This window comes from Pan troglodytes, chromosome 3 (assembly GCF_028858775.2).
Source record: "Pan troglodytes isolate AG18354 chromosome 3, NHGRI_mPanTro3-v2.0_pri, whole genome shotgun sequence".
Classification (NCBI taxonomy): Eukaryota; Metazoa; Chordata; class Mammalia; order Primates; family Hominidae; genus Pan; species Pan troglodytes.
Genome location: NC_072401.2, coordinates 88161266 through 88175942, shown reverse-complemented (window position 1 = coordinate 88175942; position 14677 = coordinate 88161266). Strand labels below are relative to the sequence as shown.

At 36.5% G+C, this 14677-nt stretch overlaps 1 protein-coding gene and 1 long non-coding RNA gene across 31 annotated transcripts in view; one reads left to right on the top strand and one right to left on the bottom strand.

The window, feature by feature from the left end:
* PTPN13 (protein tyrosine phosphatase non-receptor type 13) overlaps positions 1 to 14677 on the bottom strand; it is a 221028-nt gene that overhangs the window by 19966 nt on the left and 186385 nt on the right. For 18 of the 30 annotated variants that reach the window (XM_016951818.4, XM_063808927.1, XM_063808929.1 and 15 more), the window contains 4 exons: positions 13574 to 13635; positions 11232 to 11376; positions 10473 to 10610; positions 9905 to 9993 (listed from right to left, as the gene is read on the bottom strand). In XM_016951818.4, coding sequence (XP_016807307.1) covers positions 9905 to 9993; positions 10473 to 10610; positions 11232 to 11376; positions 13574 to 13635 — 434 coding nt within the window. The remainder of the gene's footprint in view (positions 1 to 9904; positions 9994 to 10472; positions 10611 to 11231; positions 11377 to 13573; positions 13636 to 14677) is intronic. The other 12 variants (XM_063808928.1, XM_063808930.1, XM_063808931.1 and 9 more) reach the window with 1 other exon arrangement.
* Positions 6732 to 14677, top strand: part of LOC107974334 (uncharacterized) — a 33262-nt gene continuing 25316 nt past the window's right edge. Inside the window, exon 1 of the long non-coding RNA XR_010156325.1 lies at positions 6732 to 6815. This is a non-coding gene — a long non-coding RNA (uncharacterized LOC107974334). The remainder of the gene's footprint in view (positions 6816 to 14677) is intronic.

Sequence of the window (14677 nt, the reverse complement as noted above, 5' to 3'; positions counted from 1 at the left end):
AGGGATCCAGTTTCAGCTTTCTACATATGGCCAGCCAGTTTTCCCAGCACTATTTATTAAATAGGGAATCCTTTCCCCATTGCTTGTTTTTGTCAGGGTTGTCAAAGATCAGATGGCTGTAGATGGGTAGTATTATTTCTAAGGCCTCTGTTCTGTTCCATTGGTCTTTATATCTGTTTTGGTACCAGTACCATGCTGTTTTGGTTACTGTAGGCTTGTAGTATAGTTTGAAGTCAGGTAGTGTGATGCCTCCAGCTTTGTTCTTTTGGCTTAGGATTGTCTTGGCTATGCGGACTCTTTTTGGGTTCCATATGAACTTTAAAGTAGTTTTTTCCAATTCTGGGAAGAAAGTCAGTGGTAGCTTGATGGGGATAGCATTGAATCTATAAATTACTTTGGGCAGTATGGCCATTTTCACGATATTGATTCTTCCTATCCATGAGCATGGAGTGTTCTTCCATTTGTTTGTGTCCTCTTTTATTTCGTTGAGCAGTGGTTTGTAGTTCTGCTTGAAGAGGTCCTTCACATCCCTCGTAAGTTAGATTCCTAGGTATTTTATTTTCTTTGTAGTAATTGTGAATGGGAGTTCACACATGATTTGGCTCTCTGTCTACTGTTGGTGTATATGAATGCTTGCGATTTTTGCACATTGATTTTGTACCCTGAGGGTTTGCTGAAGTTGCTTATCAGCTTAAGGAGACTTTGGGCTGAGACGATGGGGTTTTCTAAATATACAATCATGTCATCTGCAAACATAGACAATTTGACTTCTTGTTTTCCTAATTTAATACCCTTTATTTCTTTCTCTAGCCTGATTGCCCTAGCCAGAATTTCCAATACTGTGTTGAATAGGAGTGGTGAGAGAGGGCATCCTTGTCTTGTGCTGGTTTTCAAAGGGAGTGTTTCCAGTTTTTGCCCATTCAGTATGATATTGGCTGTGGGTTTGTCATAAATAGCATTTATTATTTTGAGGTAGGTTCCATTGATACCTAGTTTATTGAGAGTTTTTAGTATGAAGGGCTGTTGAATTTTGTTGAAGGCCTTTTCTGCATCTATTGAGATAATCACGTGGTTTTTGTTGTTGGTTCTCTTTATGTGATGGATTATGTTTATTGATTTGTATATGTTGAACCAGCCTTGCATCCCAGGGATGAAGCTGACTTGATGATGGTGGATAAGCTTTTTGATGTGCTGCTGTATTCAGTTTGCCAGTATTTTATCGAGGATTTTCGCATCGATGTTCACCAGGGATATTGGCCTAAAATTCTTTTCTTGTGTATGTGTCTCTGCCAGGCTTTGGTGTCAGGATGATGCTAGCTTCATAAAATGAGTTAGGGAGGATTCCATCTTTTTCTATTGATTGGAATAGTTTCAGAAGGAATGGTACCAGCTCCTCTTTGTACCTCTGGTAGAATTCGACTGTAAATCCATCTGGTCCTGGATTCTTTTGGTTGGTAGGCTATTAATTATTGCCTCAATTTCAGAGCCTGTTATTGGTCTATTCAGAGATTCAACTTCTTCCTGGTTTAGTCTTGGGAGGGTGTATGTGTCCAGGAATTAATCAATTTCTTCTAGATTTTCTAGTTTATTTGCATAGAGGTATTTACTGTATTCTCTGATGGCAGTTTGTATTTCTGTGGGATCGGTGGTGATATCCCCTTTATCATTTTTTATTGCGTCTATTTGATTTTTCTCTCTTTTCTTCTTTATTAGTCTTGCTAGCAGTCTATTTCGTTGATATTTTCAAAAAACTAGCTCCTGGATTCACTGATTTTTTGAATGGTTTTTTGTGTCTCTATCTCCTTCAGTTCTGCTCTGATCTTAGTTATTTTTTGCCTTCTGCTAGCTTTTGAATGTGTTTGCTCTTGCTTCTCTAGTTCTTTTAACTGTGATGTTAGGCTGTCAATTTTAGATCTTTCCTGGTTTCTCTTGTGGGCATTTAGTGCTATAAATTTCCCTCTACACACTGCTTTAAATGTGTCCCAGAGATTCTGGTATGTTGTGTCTTTGTTCTCATTGGTTTCAAAGGACATCTTTATTTCTGCCTTCATTTTGTTATGTACCCAGTAGTCATTCAAGAGCAGGTTGTTCAGTTTCCATGTAGTTGTGTGGTTTTGAGTAAGTTTATTAATCCTGAGTTCTAATTTGATTGCACTGTGGTCTGAGAGACAGTTTGTTATAATTTCTGTTCTTTTACATTTGCTGAGTAGTGTTTTACTTCCAATTATGTGGTCAATTTTAGAATAAGTGTGATGTGGTGCTGAGAAGAATGTATATTCTGCTGATTTGGGGTGGAGAGTTCTGTAAATATCTATTACGTCCACTTGGTACAGAGGTGAGTTCAAGTCCTGGATATCCCTGTTAATCTTCTGTCTTGTTGACCTGTCTAATATTGACAGTGGGGTGTTAAAGTCTCCCATTATTATTGTGTAGGAGTCCAAGTCTCTTTGCAGGTCTCTAAAGACTTGCTTTATGAATCTGGGTGCTCCTGTATTGGGTGCACATGTATTTAGGATAGTTAGTTCTTCTTGTTGATTTGATCCCTTTACCATTATATAGTGGCCTTGTCTTTTTTGATCTTTGTTGGTTTAAAGTCTGTTTTATCAGAGACTAGGATTGCAACCCCTGCATTTTTGCTTTCCATTGGCTTGGTAGATCTTCCCCCATCCCTTTATTTTGAGCCTATGCGCGTCATTGCACATGAGATGGGTCTCCTGAATACAGCACACCAATGGGTCTTGACTCTTTATCCAATTTTCCAGTCTGTGTCTTTTAATTGGGGCATTTAGCCCATACACACTTATGGTTACTATTGTTATGTGTGAATTTGATCTTGTCATTATGATGTTAGCTCGTTATTTTGCCTGTTAATTGATGCAGTTTCTTCACAGCATCGATAGTCTTTACCACTTGGTATGTTTTTGCAGTGGCTGGTACTGGATGTTCCTTTCCATGTTTAGTGCTTCCTTCAGGAGCTCTTGTGAGGCAGGCCTGGTGGTGACAAAATCTGTCAGCATTTGCTTGTCTGCAAAGGGTTTTATTTCTCCTTCACTTATGAAGCTTAGTTTGGCTGGATATGAGATTCTGAGTTGAACATTCTTTTCTTTAAGAATGTTGAATATTGGCCTCCACTCTCTTCTGGCTTGTAGGCTTTCTGCTGAGAGATCGCTGTTATTCTGATGGGCTTCCCTTTGTGGGCAACCTGACCTTTCTCTCTGGCTGCACTTAACATTTTTTCCTTCATTGCACCCTTGGTGAATCTGACAATTATGTGTCTTGGGGTTGCTCTTTTCAAGGAGTATTTTGGGGTGTTCTCTATATTTCCTGAATTTGAATGTTGGCCTGCCTTGCTAGGTTAGTGAAGTTCTCCTGGATAATATCCTGAAGAGTGTTTTCTAACTTGGTTCCATTCTGCCCGTCCTTTCCGGTACACCAATCAAATGTAGATTTGGTCTTTTCACACAGTCCCATATTTCTAAGAGCATTTGTTCATTTCTTTTCACTCTTTTTTCTCTAATCTTGTCTTCTTGCTTTATTTCATTAATTTGATCTTCAATCACTGATATCCTTTCTTCTACTTGATTGAATCGGCGATTGAAGCTTGTGCATGTGTCATGAAGTTCTCGTGCTGTGGTTTTCAGCTTCATCAGGTCATTTAAGGTCTTCTCTACACTGTTTATTCTAGTTAGCCATTCATCTAACCTTTTTTTCAAGGTTTTTAGCTTTCTTGCAACGTGTTAGAACATGCTCCTTTTGCTTGGGAAAGTTTGTTATTACCGACCTTCTGAAGTCTATTTCTGTCAACTTGTCAAACTCATTCTCTGTCCAGTTTTGTTCCCTTGCTGGCAAGGAGCTGCGATCCTTTGGAGGAGAGGAGGCACTCTGGTTTTTGGAATTTTCTGCTTTTCTGCTCTGGTTTCTCCCCATCTTTGTGGTTTTATCTACCTTTGGTCTTAGATGTTGGTGACCTACAGATAGGGTTTTGGTGTGGATGTCCTTTTTGTTGATGTTGATGCTATTCCTTTCTGTTTGTTAGTTTCCCTTCTATCAGGCCCCTCAGCTGCAGGTCTGTTGGAGTTTGCTGGAGGTCCACTCCAGACCCTGTTTGCCTGGGTACCACCAGCGGAGGCTGCAGAACAGCAAATATTGCTGCCTGATCCTTCCTCTGGAAGCTTCATCCCAGAGGGGCACCCGCCTGTTTGAGGTGTCTGTCGGCCCCTACTGGGAGGTGTCTCCCAGTCAGGCTACACGGGGATCAGGGACCCACTTGAGGAGGCAGTCTGTCCATTCTCAGAGTTCGAACGCCATGCTGGGAGAACCATTGCTCTCTTCAGAGTTGTCAGACAGGGACATTTAAGTCTGGAGAAGCTGTCTGCTTCCTTTTGTTCTGCTCTGCCCTGCCCCCAGAGGTGGAATCTAGAGAGGCAGTAGGCCTTGCTGAGTTGCAGTGGGCTCTGCCCTGTTCAAGCTTCCCGGCCGCTTTGTTTACACTGTGAGCTACTCAAGCCTCAGCAATGGTGGATGCCCCCCACTGGTCAAGCTGCAGTGTCACAGGTTGATCTCAGACTGCTGCGCTGGCAGTGAGCAAGGCTCCGTGGGCTTGGGACCCGCTGAGCCAGACATGGGACAGTATCTCCTGGTTTGCTGGTTGCTGGGACTGTGGGAAAAGCACAGTGTTTGGTCAGGGGTGTACCATTTCTCCAGGTACAGTCTGTCATGGCTTTGCTTGGCTAGGAAAGGGAAATCACCTGACCCCTTGTGCTTCCCGTGTGAGGCGACGCCCCACCCTGCTTCAGCCCACCCTCTGTAGGCTGCACCCACTGTCCAACGAGTCCCATTGAGATGAACCAGGCACCTCAGTTGGAAATGTAGAAATCACCTGTCTTCTGCGTCAATTTCGTTGGGAGTGGCAGACCGGAGCTGTTCCTATTCGGTCATTTTGGAAGTGACCACCCCCAAATTGTATTCTTAAATGGTCAGTAAATTATACAATTGAATCTTTATCAGGACAAATTTTCTTAACAAATAGGAAATTCCCTTGAAGGCCCTGAATTATCTGGCCCCTGTCTACTTTTATAATCTCCCCTTTACCCAGTGGCTTCAAATTCATGGGTCTTTCAGTTCTTCAAAATCACTCATCTCTTTCTACCACAAAGCCCTTCTAATGGTGAATCCTTACTAAAAAATTCAGCATTGTGTCTTCTCCTCCTGAAGATGTTTTCTATCCACCCAATCTAAAGCAGGTTTCCTTGGTTATTCTTTGTGTGTGTGTGTGTGTGTGTGTGTGTGTGTGGCACTTAAAAACAACAAACAAACTTCACAGACCTTAACACAACTTGTAATTACATATTTATTTGTGTGTTTGATTTTTTCTCCTTTCCTCTCCATCATTAAGCTCTACCAAGGCAGGAATCATGTCGATCTGTTCACCACTGTGAGCCCACACACACTTATGTCTGTGACATAGGTTATTTCATCCATTTAATAAAAATGACACCTGTAATATGACCTTTCAGTTACAGACTTTGTAGAGTTAAAAAGTACCATAATTAAATTACCCTGATAATAATTTCAATTTAGTTGATGTAAATGTAGAACTTCTACAGTAGAAGAAAAAATGTTTTAATCCACTGTCAACTAAAAGGAAACTCATCTCTTTCGAGAAGCTGCTCATTTTAGTCTGGATTAAAATTTTTTTCCAACTAAAGTCATTTGGATTTCTTATTCCCCATTACAATCCTGGTCTAAGAATATAGTATGTGTATAATGATTTTAGAAAGTACAAAGCCTTTTATAAGAGTCAAGTGCTGTTATAAATATGAAAATTTTAATAACACAATTATTAAATGAAAATGGTGAGGTAAAGCTCAATTAGAAATAAGTTACAGTGGGGCAACCTGCTTGGGTCCCCTTCCACACTGTGGAAGCTTTGTTCTTTCACCCTTCACAATAAATCTTGCTGTTACTCAAAAAAAAAAAAAAAAAAAAAAAAAAAAAAAGAAGCTACAGTGATACCTGTATTAACCAATTACCACTATTTTTGTAAAGTTCACTTGTGTATGGGGGAGGGTTGCGTTAAGAAGATTGGCCTTCAGTTTCTTGTCACTATGGACTGAAGGACCTTTGGAAGAGGAGGCAGCTGTGGTACTGCCTCACTGAATATATTTAAGATTTTTTTTTATCGTGGTCAGCCCCTTTGAAGGTTATTTTACAATCCTAGTGCTCAAGGAATCCAGATCCAGTAACTTGAGAGTAGAGGAGATATCTCCTGGATCTAGGACGAACTACCTAATTTGTAGTGCCAAGAGTCACATGCAAATAAGGTATCTCTTGTTAAAAACTTACTAAGAACTTCAAGTTGGTGATAGCACAGCACTATAGCATATTAGAAGTAGGAGGCTCTTACAAGCACAGGGTTCTGTGTGATTGCACTGGTTGAATGCCCATAAAGCCAGTCCTGAGATCCAACCAGTCAAGCAGGATTATCCTCAGGTGATGGAGAGTCACTAAAAGTTTTTGCCTTGTTTTTGCTTAAGAAATTAAAAACACTACATAAGAATACTATGTTTGAAGAAATTAAAGCCATTAAAAAATAACCAGAATTAGAAAGCATATTGATCCATTTCAGTGGCAAGAGATGTGGAAAGATCAAATTCCTTGGCATGGCATGTAAGTCACTTCATGAACTAATACCTTGCCTATCTTTTTAGGTTTAGCTTTCAAGACACCCTGTGATACCCTACTCGCAATGACTTAGTGTCCTGAAAGTTCCAGGCTCATCTATGCCTTCATTCCTCTGCTAAAGCAGCTCCACGGTATGTATGGAATGCTCTTTCCCAGCTTAACTATCAAATACCTTTAAGATGCTAATTCTTTAGAAAGCTTTAATAACTTTATCCACCTACTCCTGTGTAGCCCCTACCATTTCCCCCCTTCTTTGTAGGTCCCACTGAACTCCATATAAACATTTAACAGAATATGTTTCTATAGCTTTTTAAAAATTATTTATTTATTTACATGTGTACTTCCCTCAAGCTGACTACTAGACTGGACAAGCAAATTTAGGACAGAAACCCTAACACCTCTTCTTACCCTATTATCCCCAGCAAAATTAGTCAGATGAGTTCAATAGCTGAATGGTTTTGAAACTGTAGACAATAATTTATAGTAGTGTATACGATTAGCATTCATTCTTTCATTCTTAAATGAGACACAGGCATTGACCTGAAGTACTTCACTACGAGGTATAAAGAGTACAATTACAATACTGAATAAGAAATACAATGAATGTATAAATAGCTATCAGAGGTATAATCTTTCTTCTATAAGAAGATATTCCTATACTTTTGTAATACCAATGGTTAGCATCTTAACTTTTGGCACATGATAAAACTTTCAAAGTTACAGAATATACTGTTAGAACCAATTCAGTAAATAATATACAATTTGTTTAGGGTGATTTCAAGCACTTACAAAAGATTATTGTCAGAAGTTCTAAATAATTTTTAAAACTAGCCAGTTCTAAAATGTAGGTAATATTCTAGAAATACAAGATGAAACAGAAAACTTTTCCAGAATACTAGCTTGGTCTTCTTTTCAGCTAGGGGAGATTAGTCATATTTGCAAATTTTAAATTTGTCTGCTTATGAATATAATTGCCATAGTGATTTAAACGTGTTCCTAGAATTAGATACAAATAAAATTTTTAAATGTTTTAATCTAAGATCCCTGTTACTCCTTTCCTAAATTTGTTCCCTCACTTTCTTTGCGTTGTTTACCATTATTTAAAACAGATTCTAAAGCAAAAGTCCCATTTATTCAGGAAGCACTAATTTATCTAGCCCAAAATGTATTCTCAATGCATGTATTTGCAGGATCTATCTGTATTCCAGTGGCAAGACAATTATATAGTTCCTAATAATTTGTTTCCTCTTATTGATAAGAAATCTAAAATTCATTAACAGATGGCCAGTTTAATAAATTATGGTATAACCTTACAATAAAATGATAGGAAGGCTTTAAAAAGTATGAGGCAAATTTATACGTCTCACATGGAAAGAGGGTAATGATTGTTAAGTGAAAACCAAATTCAGAACCATGTGATAAAACGTATATTAAAAAATTATGTATGTATACAAATATTTATGTTTTGATATGCACAGCGGAAAGGTAGAAATCAAAATTTTTAACAATAGCTACCTCAGATGAATAAGATAATTATGTTTTTAAAAAGGGACTTTTTTTTTTTTTGAGACAGACTCTCGCTCTTGTTGCCCAGGCTGGAGGGCAACGGCGTGATTTCGGCTCACCGCAACCTCCGTCTGCCAGGTTCAAGGGATTCTCCTGCCTCAGCCTCCCGAGTAGCTGGGATTACAGGCATGTACCACCTTGCCCGGCTAATTTTGTATTTTTAGTAGAGACAGGGTTTCTCCATGTTGGCCAGGCTGGTCTTGAACTCCCAACCTCAGGTGATCCGCCTACCTTGGCCTCCCAGAGTGCTGGGATTACAGGCGTGAGCCACCATGCCCGGCTAGGACTTAACAGTTTTGAAGATTCTGTTGGAAACTTTTTTACAATAAGGATGTAATATTTTCATAATGAAAATAATAAAAAAAGATAACTTGAAAGAAGTTTTCTGCCATAAAACAGTCATAGCTCAGTATAAATGAGAATCTACATTAACAAGCCTTCCTTACTTTTTTAAAAGAAAAAGCATGTGACATGACTTTTTTTTTTTTTGAGACTGAGTCTCGCTCCATTGCCCAGGCTGGAGTGCAACGGCATGATCTCCGCTCAATGCAACCTCTGTCTCCTGGGTCAAGTGATTCTCCTGCCTCAGCCTCCTGAGGGGCTGGGAATACAGGTGTGTGCCACCACATCTGGCTAATTTTTTATATTTTTGGCAGAGACAGGGTTTCACCATGTTGGCCAGGCTGGTCTTGAACTCCTGACCTCAAGTGATCTGCCCTCCTCGGCCTTCCAAAAGTGCTGGGATTACTGCCATGAGCCAACGCGCCCGGCCTACATCACATTTCTGAAATGGCAATTAAAGATTTTTATTTTCTTAGTTAAAAGACATTACAACATACATTTTAAGGGGCATTTTAATATTACTATTAAATATTAATAAAAATGTGATAAAGTCATGACTTAAAATGTTCAGAAAATCTTCTCTAAAGAGCCTATTTTTACGTAATTATTAATATTCTGATTATATGAAAGAGCATCTTAAGAAAAACCACTAGCGAATGCCACATTTTGAGATATCTAATATTTGTACGATTATTCTTGTAGCTTGAGAAATACATACTTTTCAGCCGTAAGCTTCCTTGTATATATACACATTATTTGTAAATATTTAATGAACAGTCATGTATGGATGAGATTGTGTGTAAGTATAAGCATGCATGATAACTAGTGTAAGAACATTCAAACCAGCACAGTTTTAATAATTTTGAAGATATGAAGTAGGAAGACTAAGAAGGATAATGAGGAGAATTATCCCAGAATATTAAGCAAGGTCAGATTTGTATACATAGGGTGATGCTGAGCTTGAAGAACCTGAAATATAATTTATCTACTATTTCATGCTTTTCCTTAGCCTAATATCCCAGAAGATCCTAAGTTTTAAGGTTTTAAAGAATAATTTATAAAGTTTAGCATTACATTTTTGAAAACGAATTGTTTTTTTTCTATTTTTTTTAATTTGAGAAAATTTGTGTAATGATTCTTTCACTAGGATAGGATGACACTTTAATGTAACACATGAAATTAATCTCCGTTTTCCTCCTAAATTTAATTTTTGAGTAAAACAGGAAAGAATCTCTGATTATTTCACCTTCTGGGTTAAACCCATAATTGTAACAAGCTGTCATATCCTAGGTTGTTTAGGTATTATTGTTACCTCAGTAAAATACTCAGGTAAAGGTGAACCATCGCAGTCTGTATCTTCTGTTCTCTCTTCTGATAACTTCCCATTCATCTTTAATGTACCTGAGAGAGGAATATATAGGCCAAGAGGAATTTATAAAACTATTGAGGAAGTAGAAAAGTTTTCATTTGCCTGCAAAAGAAGGCAGTGTATAAACCAATATCCATAAATAGTTTCAATGTTTTAACTAGAAAAGTTAGGAAGAAATGATCAAGTACATTTTGGTATAAAATTTCTGGTTAAAATTATCTACTAAAATTAAAATGAGAATGGCTGGGGGAAAATGTTTGGACTAACCCTACTAGAAGTAAAAGCCATGATATAAATGATACATTTGGAGATCTCACTAATAAGGTAACCCACTTACAAATATGGAAAATAAAAAAAATAGGAGATAACAAATTCTATTTTGTTTCTGAAATATTACACATGAATGAGGAACAGAGGAAGAACTAATGCATTACATATTTACTCAAAAAATGCTCCCTAGAGACGTTTTTGTACTCCATAGTATACCAATTTATTCATCTGGTTCATGTACCTGGACCACAGGAGTTTCCTGCTGCATTATTTTCGTTTAAAAGATTCTGGGCTTCCTCATCCACAACATCCAGCAGAGACTGGATAACTTCAGCTTCTTGGGAATCATCATAAATGTCATCTTCTTGTATATAAGATTCTTGAAAAATAATAATTTACATGGGGTTTTACTTTAAAAATATTGACACGAGAAAGGGACAAGGTGTTAAACAGAATTTGCTAGGTGCTTTCAAATTTTAAGCAACCAATTTTAAAAGTAGCAATGACTGGAAAAGTAGTTTACACTAATGTGATCCAGTCATTTTTAGTTCTAAAACTACCCTGGCTGCTATGATGGAAGACCACACAAATGCAAATTACAAAGAATAAACTAAAATCAATGTTGGTGATACGGCTTTTCACAAGGCATTAATAATTTAATGTTTATTTTCTTAAATGACTCTCAATGTATTAATTTATGAAAGAAACAAAGTTATGTTACAAGGATTAAGGATATAATAGATCAGACAAAACATCCTCAAGACACTTTTCCTAAACTATTAGGTAGCCTGTGAATTGCTACTTCACAAAATACAAGAAACACTGTAAAACACAGCAGCTATCTTTTCAATCATTTAAAAAAAATTAGCCTCAGAGACGAGAATGAATACTGGGACATTTGTATATTGTTCTTTTGTTTATTTGACCAATAATCTTTCCCTTTAAAGCTACAGTAACATATAAAGCAAAGAAAAGAGGATACCTATTTTTTTTTAATTACCTGAATTATTAGGGCATTTAGAGTAATTAGATGACTGATTTGGAAAACTACCTTTGGGCAGAGTCAAGTTTGGTGATCCCTTTATCTGATAAGTAGAACATTTTCCTTTGGGGTACGATATTTCATTTATTTCTTCCCCAGCAACCTAAAGCATAAAACCAAAGCAAATCATCAGATAGTATTTTACTAACTTCCAGAATCGGGGGACTGCACATTGTCTCTCTCCTCTTCTTTCTTAGTACAAGATCCATTTTACATCTCTCCACCTTAGATCAGTGTTTGAAAGGAAATATCAGTGCAATTAAATGTGCATAGGGCATGGGGCTTCCCATCATTAAATAGATCTGGAAATACTAGGTGAAACAACATTAACTCAAAATTTTTATTCCAGGAATTTTCACAGTCCTTGCTAATATAAACTTTGAGTTGCCAAAAGATAACTCTATTATGTAGTACTTCTTAAAATATCTGACTGTAGACATCTCTTTTTTGAAGCAATTTTATAAGACTTGTCTTTCATACAATTTTAAAAAAGTTTAATAGGACTATTAAAGCTTAGAAGTTGAGGGAAAGAGAAAATACCAACTTTTCAAGTACTTGTGAGTCTATTACATGGATATAGTCTCCAATTTAGTGACCTGATAATCTATTAGGTATAAAGATTTTCAAATCTAGTCTAAGTCTCATATAAATTTAAGAAAAATAATGAATTCATAACAATAGAATAATTATTGAATAGAATGTAAATTTTGAATGCAATGTTCAACTGTAAAGCACTTCATGGACCATAGCCTATCAAAAGAAAAATCACTTAAAAAAATGCAAAAATAAATGCTTGGAATAAATTAAAATAATTTTATACAAATAAAAGGTTGTGCTTTGCTCTCAAGGTTTCACTCATTCTATTAAGATAAAAAGTACACATGGTAGATGCAATAGAATTTTAAAAAATAAATAGTGGTAATATAATATCAAAAAGCATTACTGGATTATGAAACTCCATTCTCAATGAGAAATTAATAGAATAGATATTAGCATTCAAGGACAGAGTATTGTTTGGGAGACTTCCTGGAAGATTTTAACTCCAACCAAAAAATGCTGGCAGCCATGAACAGCAAAAGTCCTGGTTTCTAGGGTTTTATGTTAATTTCACAAAAACTCAACTCTTCTTTCTTTCAACAACATACTGATTACTTAAAAAGAAGAGCACTATACAGTGTGAATATTACTAGAAATACATGAAAATTCAGTTGCTTTGGCTATGTGAAATTGAAGACATTCTGAATAAACAGAGAATAGTGAGTGTTGCCGTAGCTCAATTTCAACACATACAAATAACAAAAAATTTTTGTTTTTGTGTCTCAATCATTACTACCTTAAAATGTTCTGCTGTAATTATCTTTTCATGGCTTGCTAGACCAAATCACAAGTGTGAGACAACATAATGAAATGAAAGGTGTAGAATTTTGGAATTCTGGTCATGAAATTATTTTTCTCCTCCCACACTAAAGCCAGCTCATGTTGACATAATAAGACTTTCAGATTAATAAAAGAGCAATCCCTCAGCACTGTATTTTACATGGAAAGCCATTCCATATTGAAATTCAGAACATATTGTATGGGATGCATGTGGAATAAAACAATTCCATGAAATGAAGATCTAGCTCTGATCACTGTAGAAATGTATATTACATACCAGGAAGAAAACCACAAAAAGGGATGTTAGCCAAATGGGCATAAAAGTAGACTTAAAAAGAGCATGAAATGGAATTTATGTATTAGTTTTGTTAAGTCACCCCTAGATTTCTCTGTGCTAATCTTAAATGATTAAAGCTCTCTCATTTAATCATTTGGTAAGGCATTTTCTAAGTCTTTCAAAAGCAAGTAAACCTATTATTTATTTATTTATTTTTTTGCTACTTCTGTTTTTTCCTCACTGATTGCACAGATTTGAACTTGAAGGTTACTACTCGCCAAAAATAGCCCAAAGGAACAATTCCACTCTTAATTATATTATTCTTCTCTTCCCATGGTCTAAGAGACAATCAAAAGGATTTTACACATTAATAAGAAAAATCTCCACACTAAAGTTATCTATTTAACTGGTTAGTGTATTTAAAAGCTGAGTGTGTGCCAAATGATGTACGGTTATCTACGTGAGGCTCTATGTTGTATGATTTACTTAGCAAGGCCTATTAGTTCAGTAAAATATAGCCTTACTATTAATATGAATATCTAAAGAAGACAAATATTTAAACATGAAATCAGTTTGGTTCAAAACACAAACATGCAGTTCCTCAGATAAGGAGGTATGACATGAAAGAGGGTGGGCTTTTTCTTACCGTGGAGAATGAATCATTAGGAGTGAGGGCAGGCTGGCTGCAAGACCCCACACTGTAGGAACCTGAAAGGACAATATAGGAAGTAAGGGGATGAGCCAATCCAAACCACAAGAGGGACATCAAAATAATTAAAGAAAACTCACATTTCTGGGATGTTGTTATTTTTATTAGTACACAAAAATAATTCATATTACAAAATGATTAAAAACCAAATAAATGGAATAATATTTGATTCCAAACCTCTAATATTTTTGGGTTTATCCCAAGGAAAAAGCTAATTTCTTTTTTTTTTTTTTTTTTTTCAGACAGAGTCATGCTCTGTTGCCAGGCTGGAGTGCAGTGGTGCGATCTCGGCTCACTGCAACCTCTGACTCCCTGGTTCAAGCGATTCTCCTGCCTCAGCCTCCCAAGTATCTGGGATTACAGGTGTGCGCCACCATGCCCAGCTAATTTTCGTATTTTTAGTAGAGACGGGGTTTCACCATGTTGGCCAGGATGGTCTTGATCTCCTGACCTCGTGATCTGCCCGCCTCGGCCTCGCAAAGTGCTGGGATTACAGGTGTGAGGAAAAAGCTAATTTCTTAAAAGAAAATAGTTCACATCAAAGCTCAGTTTGGGCTGAATGGTTCATGTGATACACTGATTATAATTTTTCGCACTGAATGGGTGAGCCATCACAGGTGCTTAACTATGTTCACTTTACTATTTAAAAGAAGGTAGTAAGCTTTTTAAAGTCTGATTTCAAAAAGACTATCAATTCAACACAGGAAAATAAATTATGGATAAAACAGAAAAGAACTTTTAATGTATTTTTAAACCAAATGTTAATTTTAATTCTTAGCTATCATTACAAAAATTCAATATATTAAAAAAGGAGATTATATTTCACTTACAGCTAAAACATCACATATTTAAATATAACTTCATTCATTAAATTATATTTTCAAGAGACTGAGAAAAATACGGTAGAGTTTGGAAAACTTTATAAGAAAACAAAGAAAGAAACAAATATAGGTAAATACATTTAAGAACCTCTATTTGGGAATGACCCTGAAATAATTCTGCCTAGAAAGATAAAAGTTGAGATGGAATTTTTATAGACAA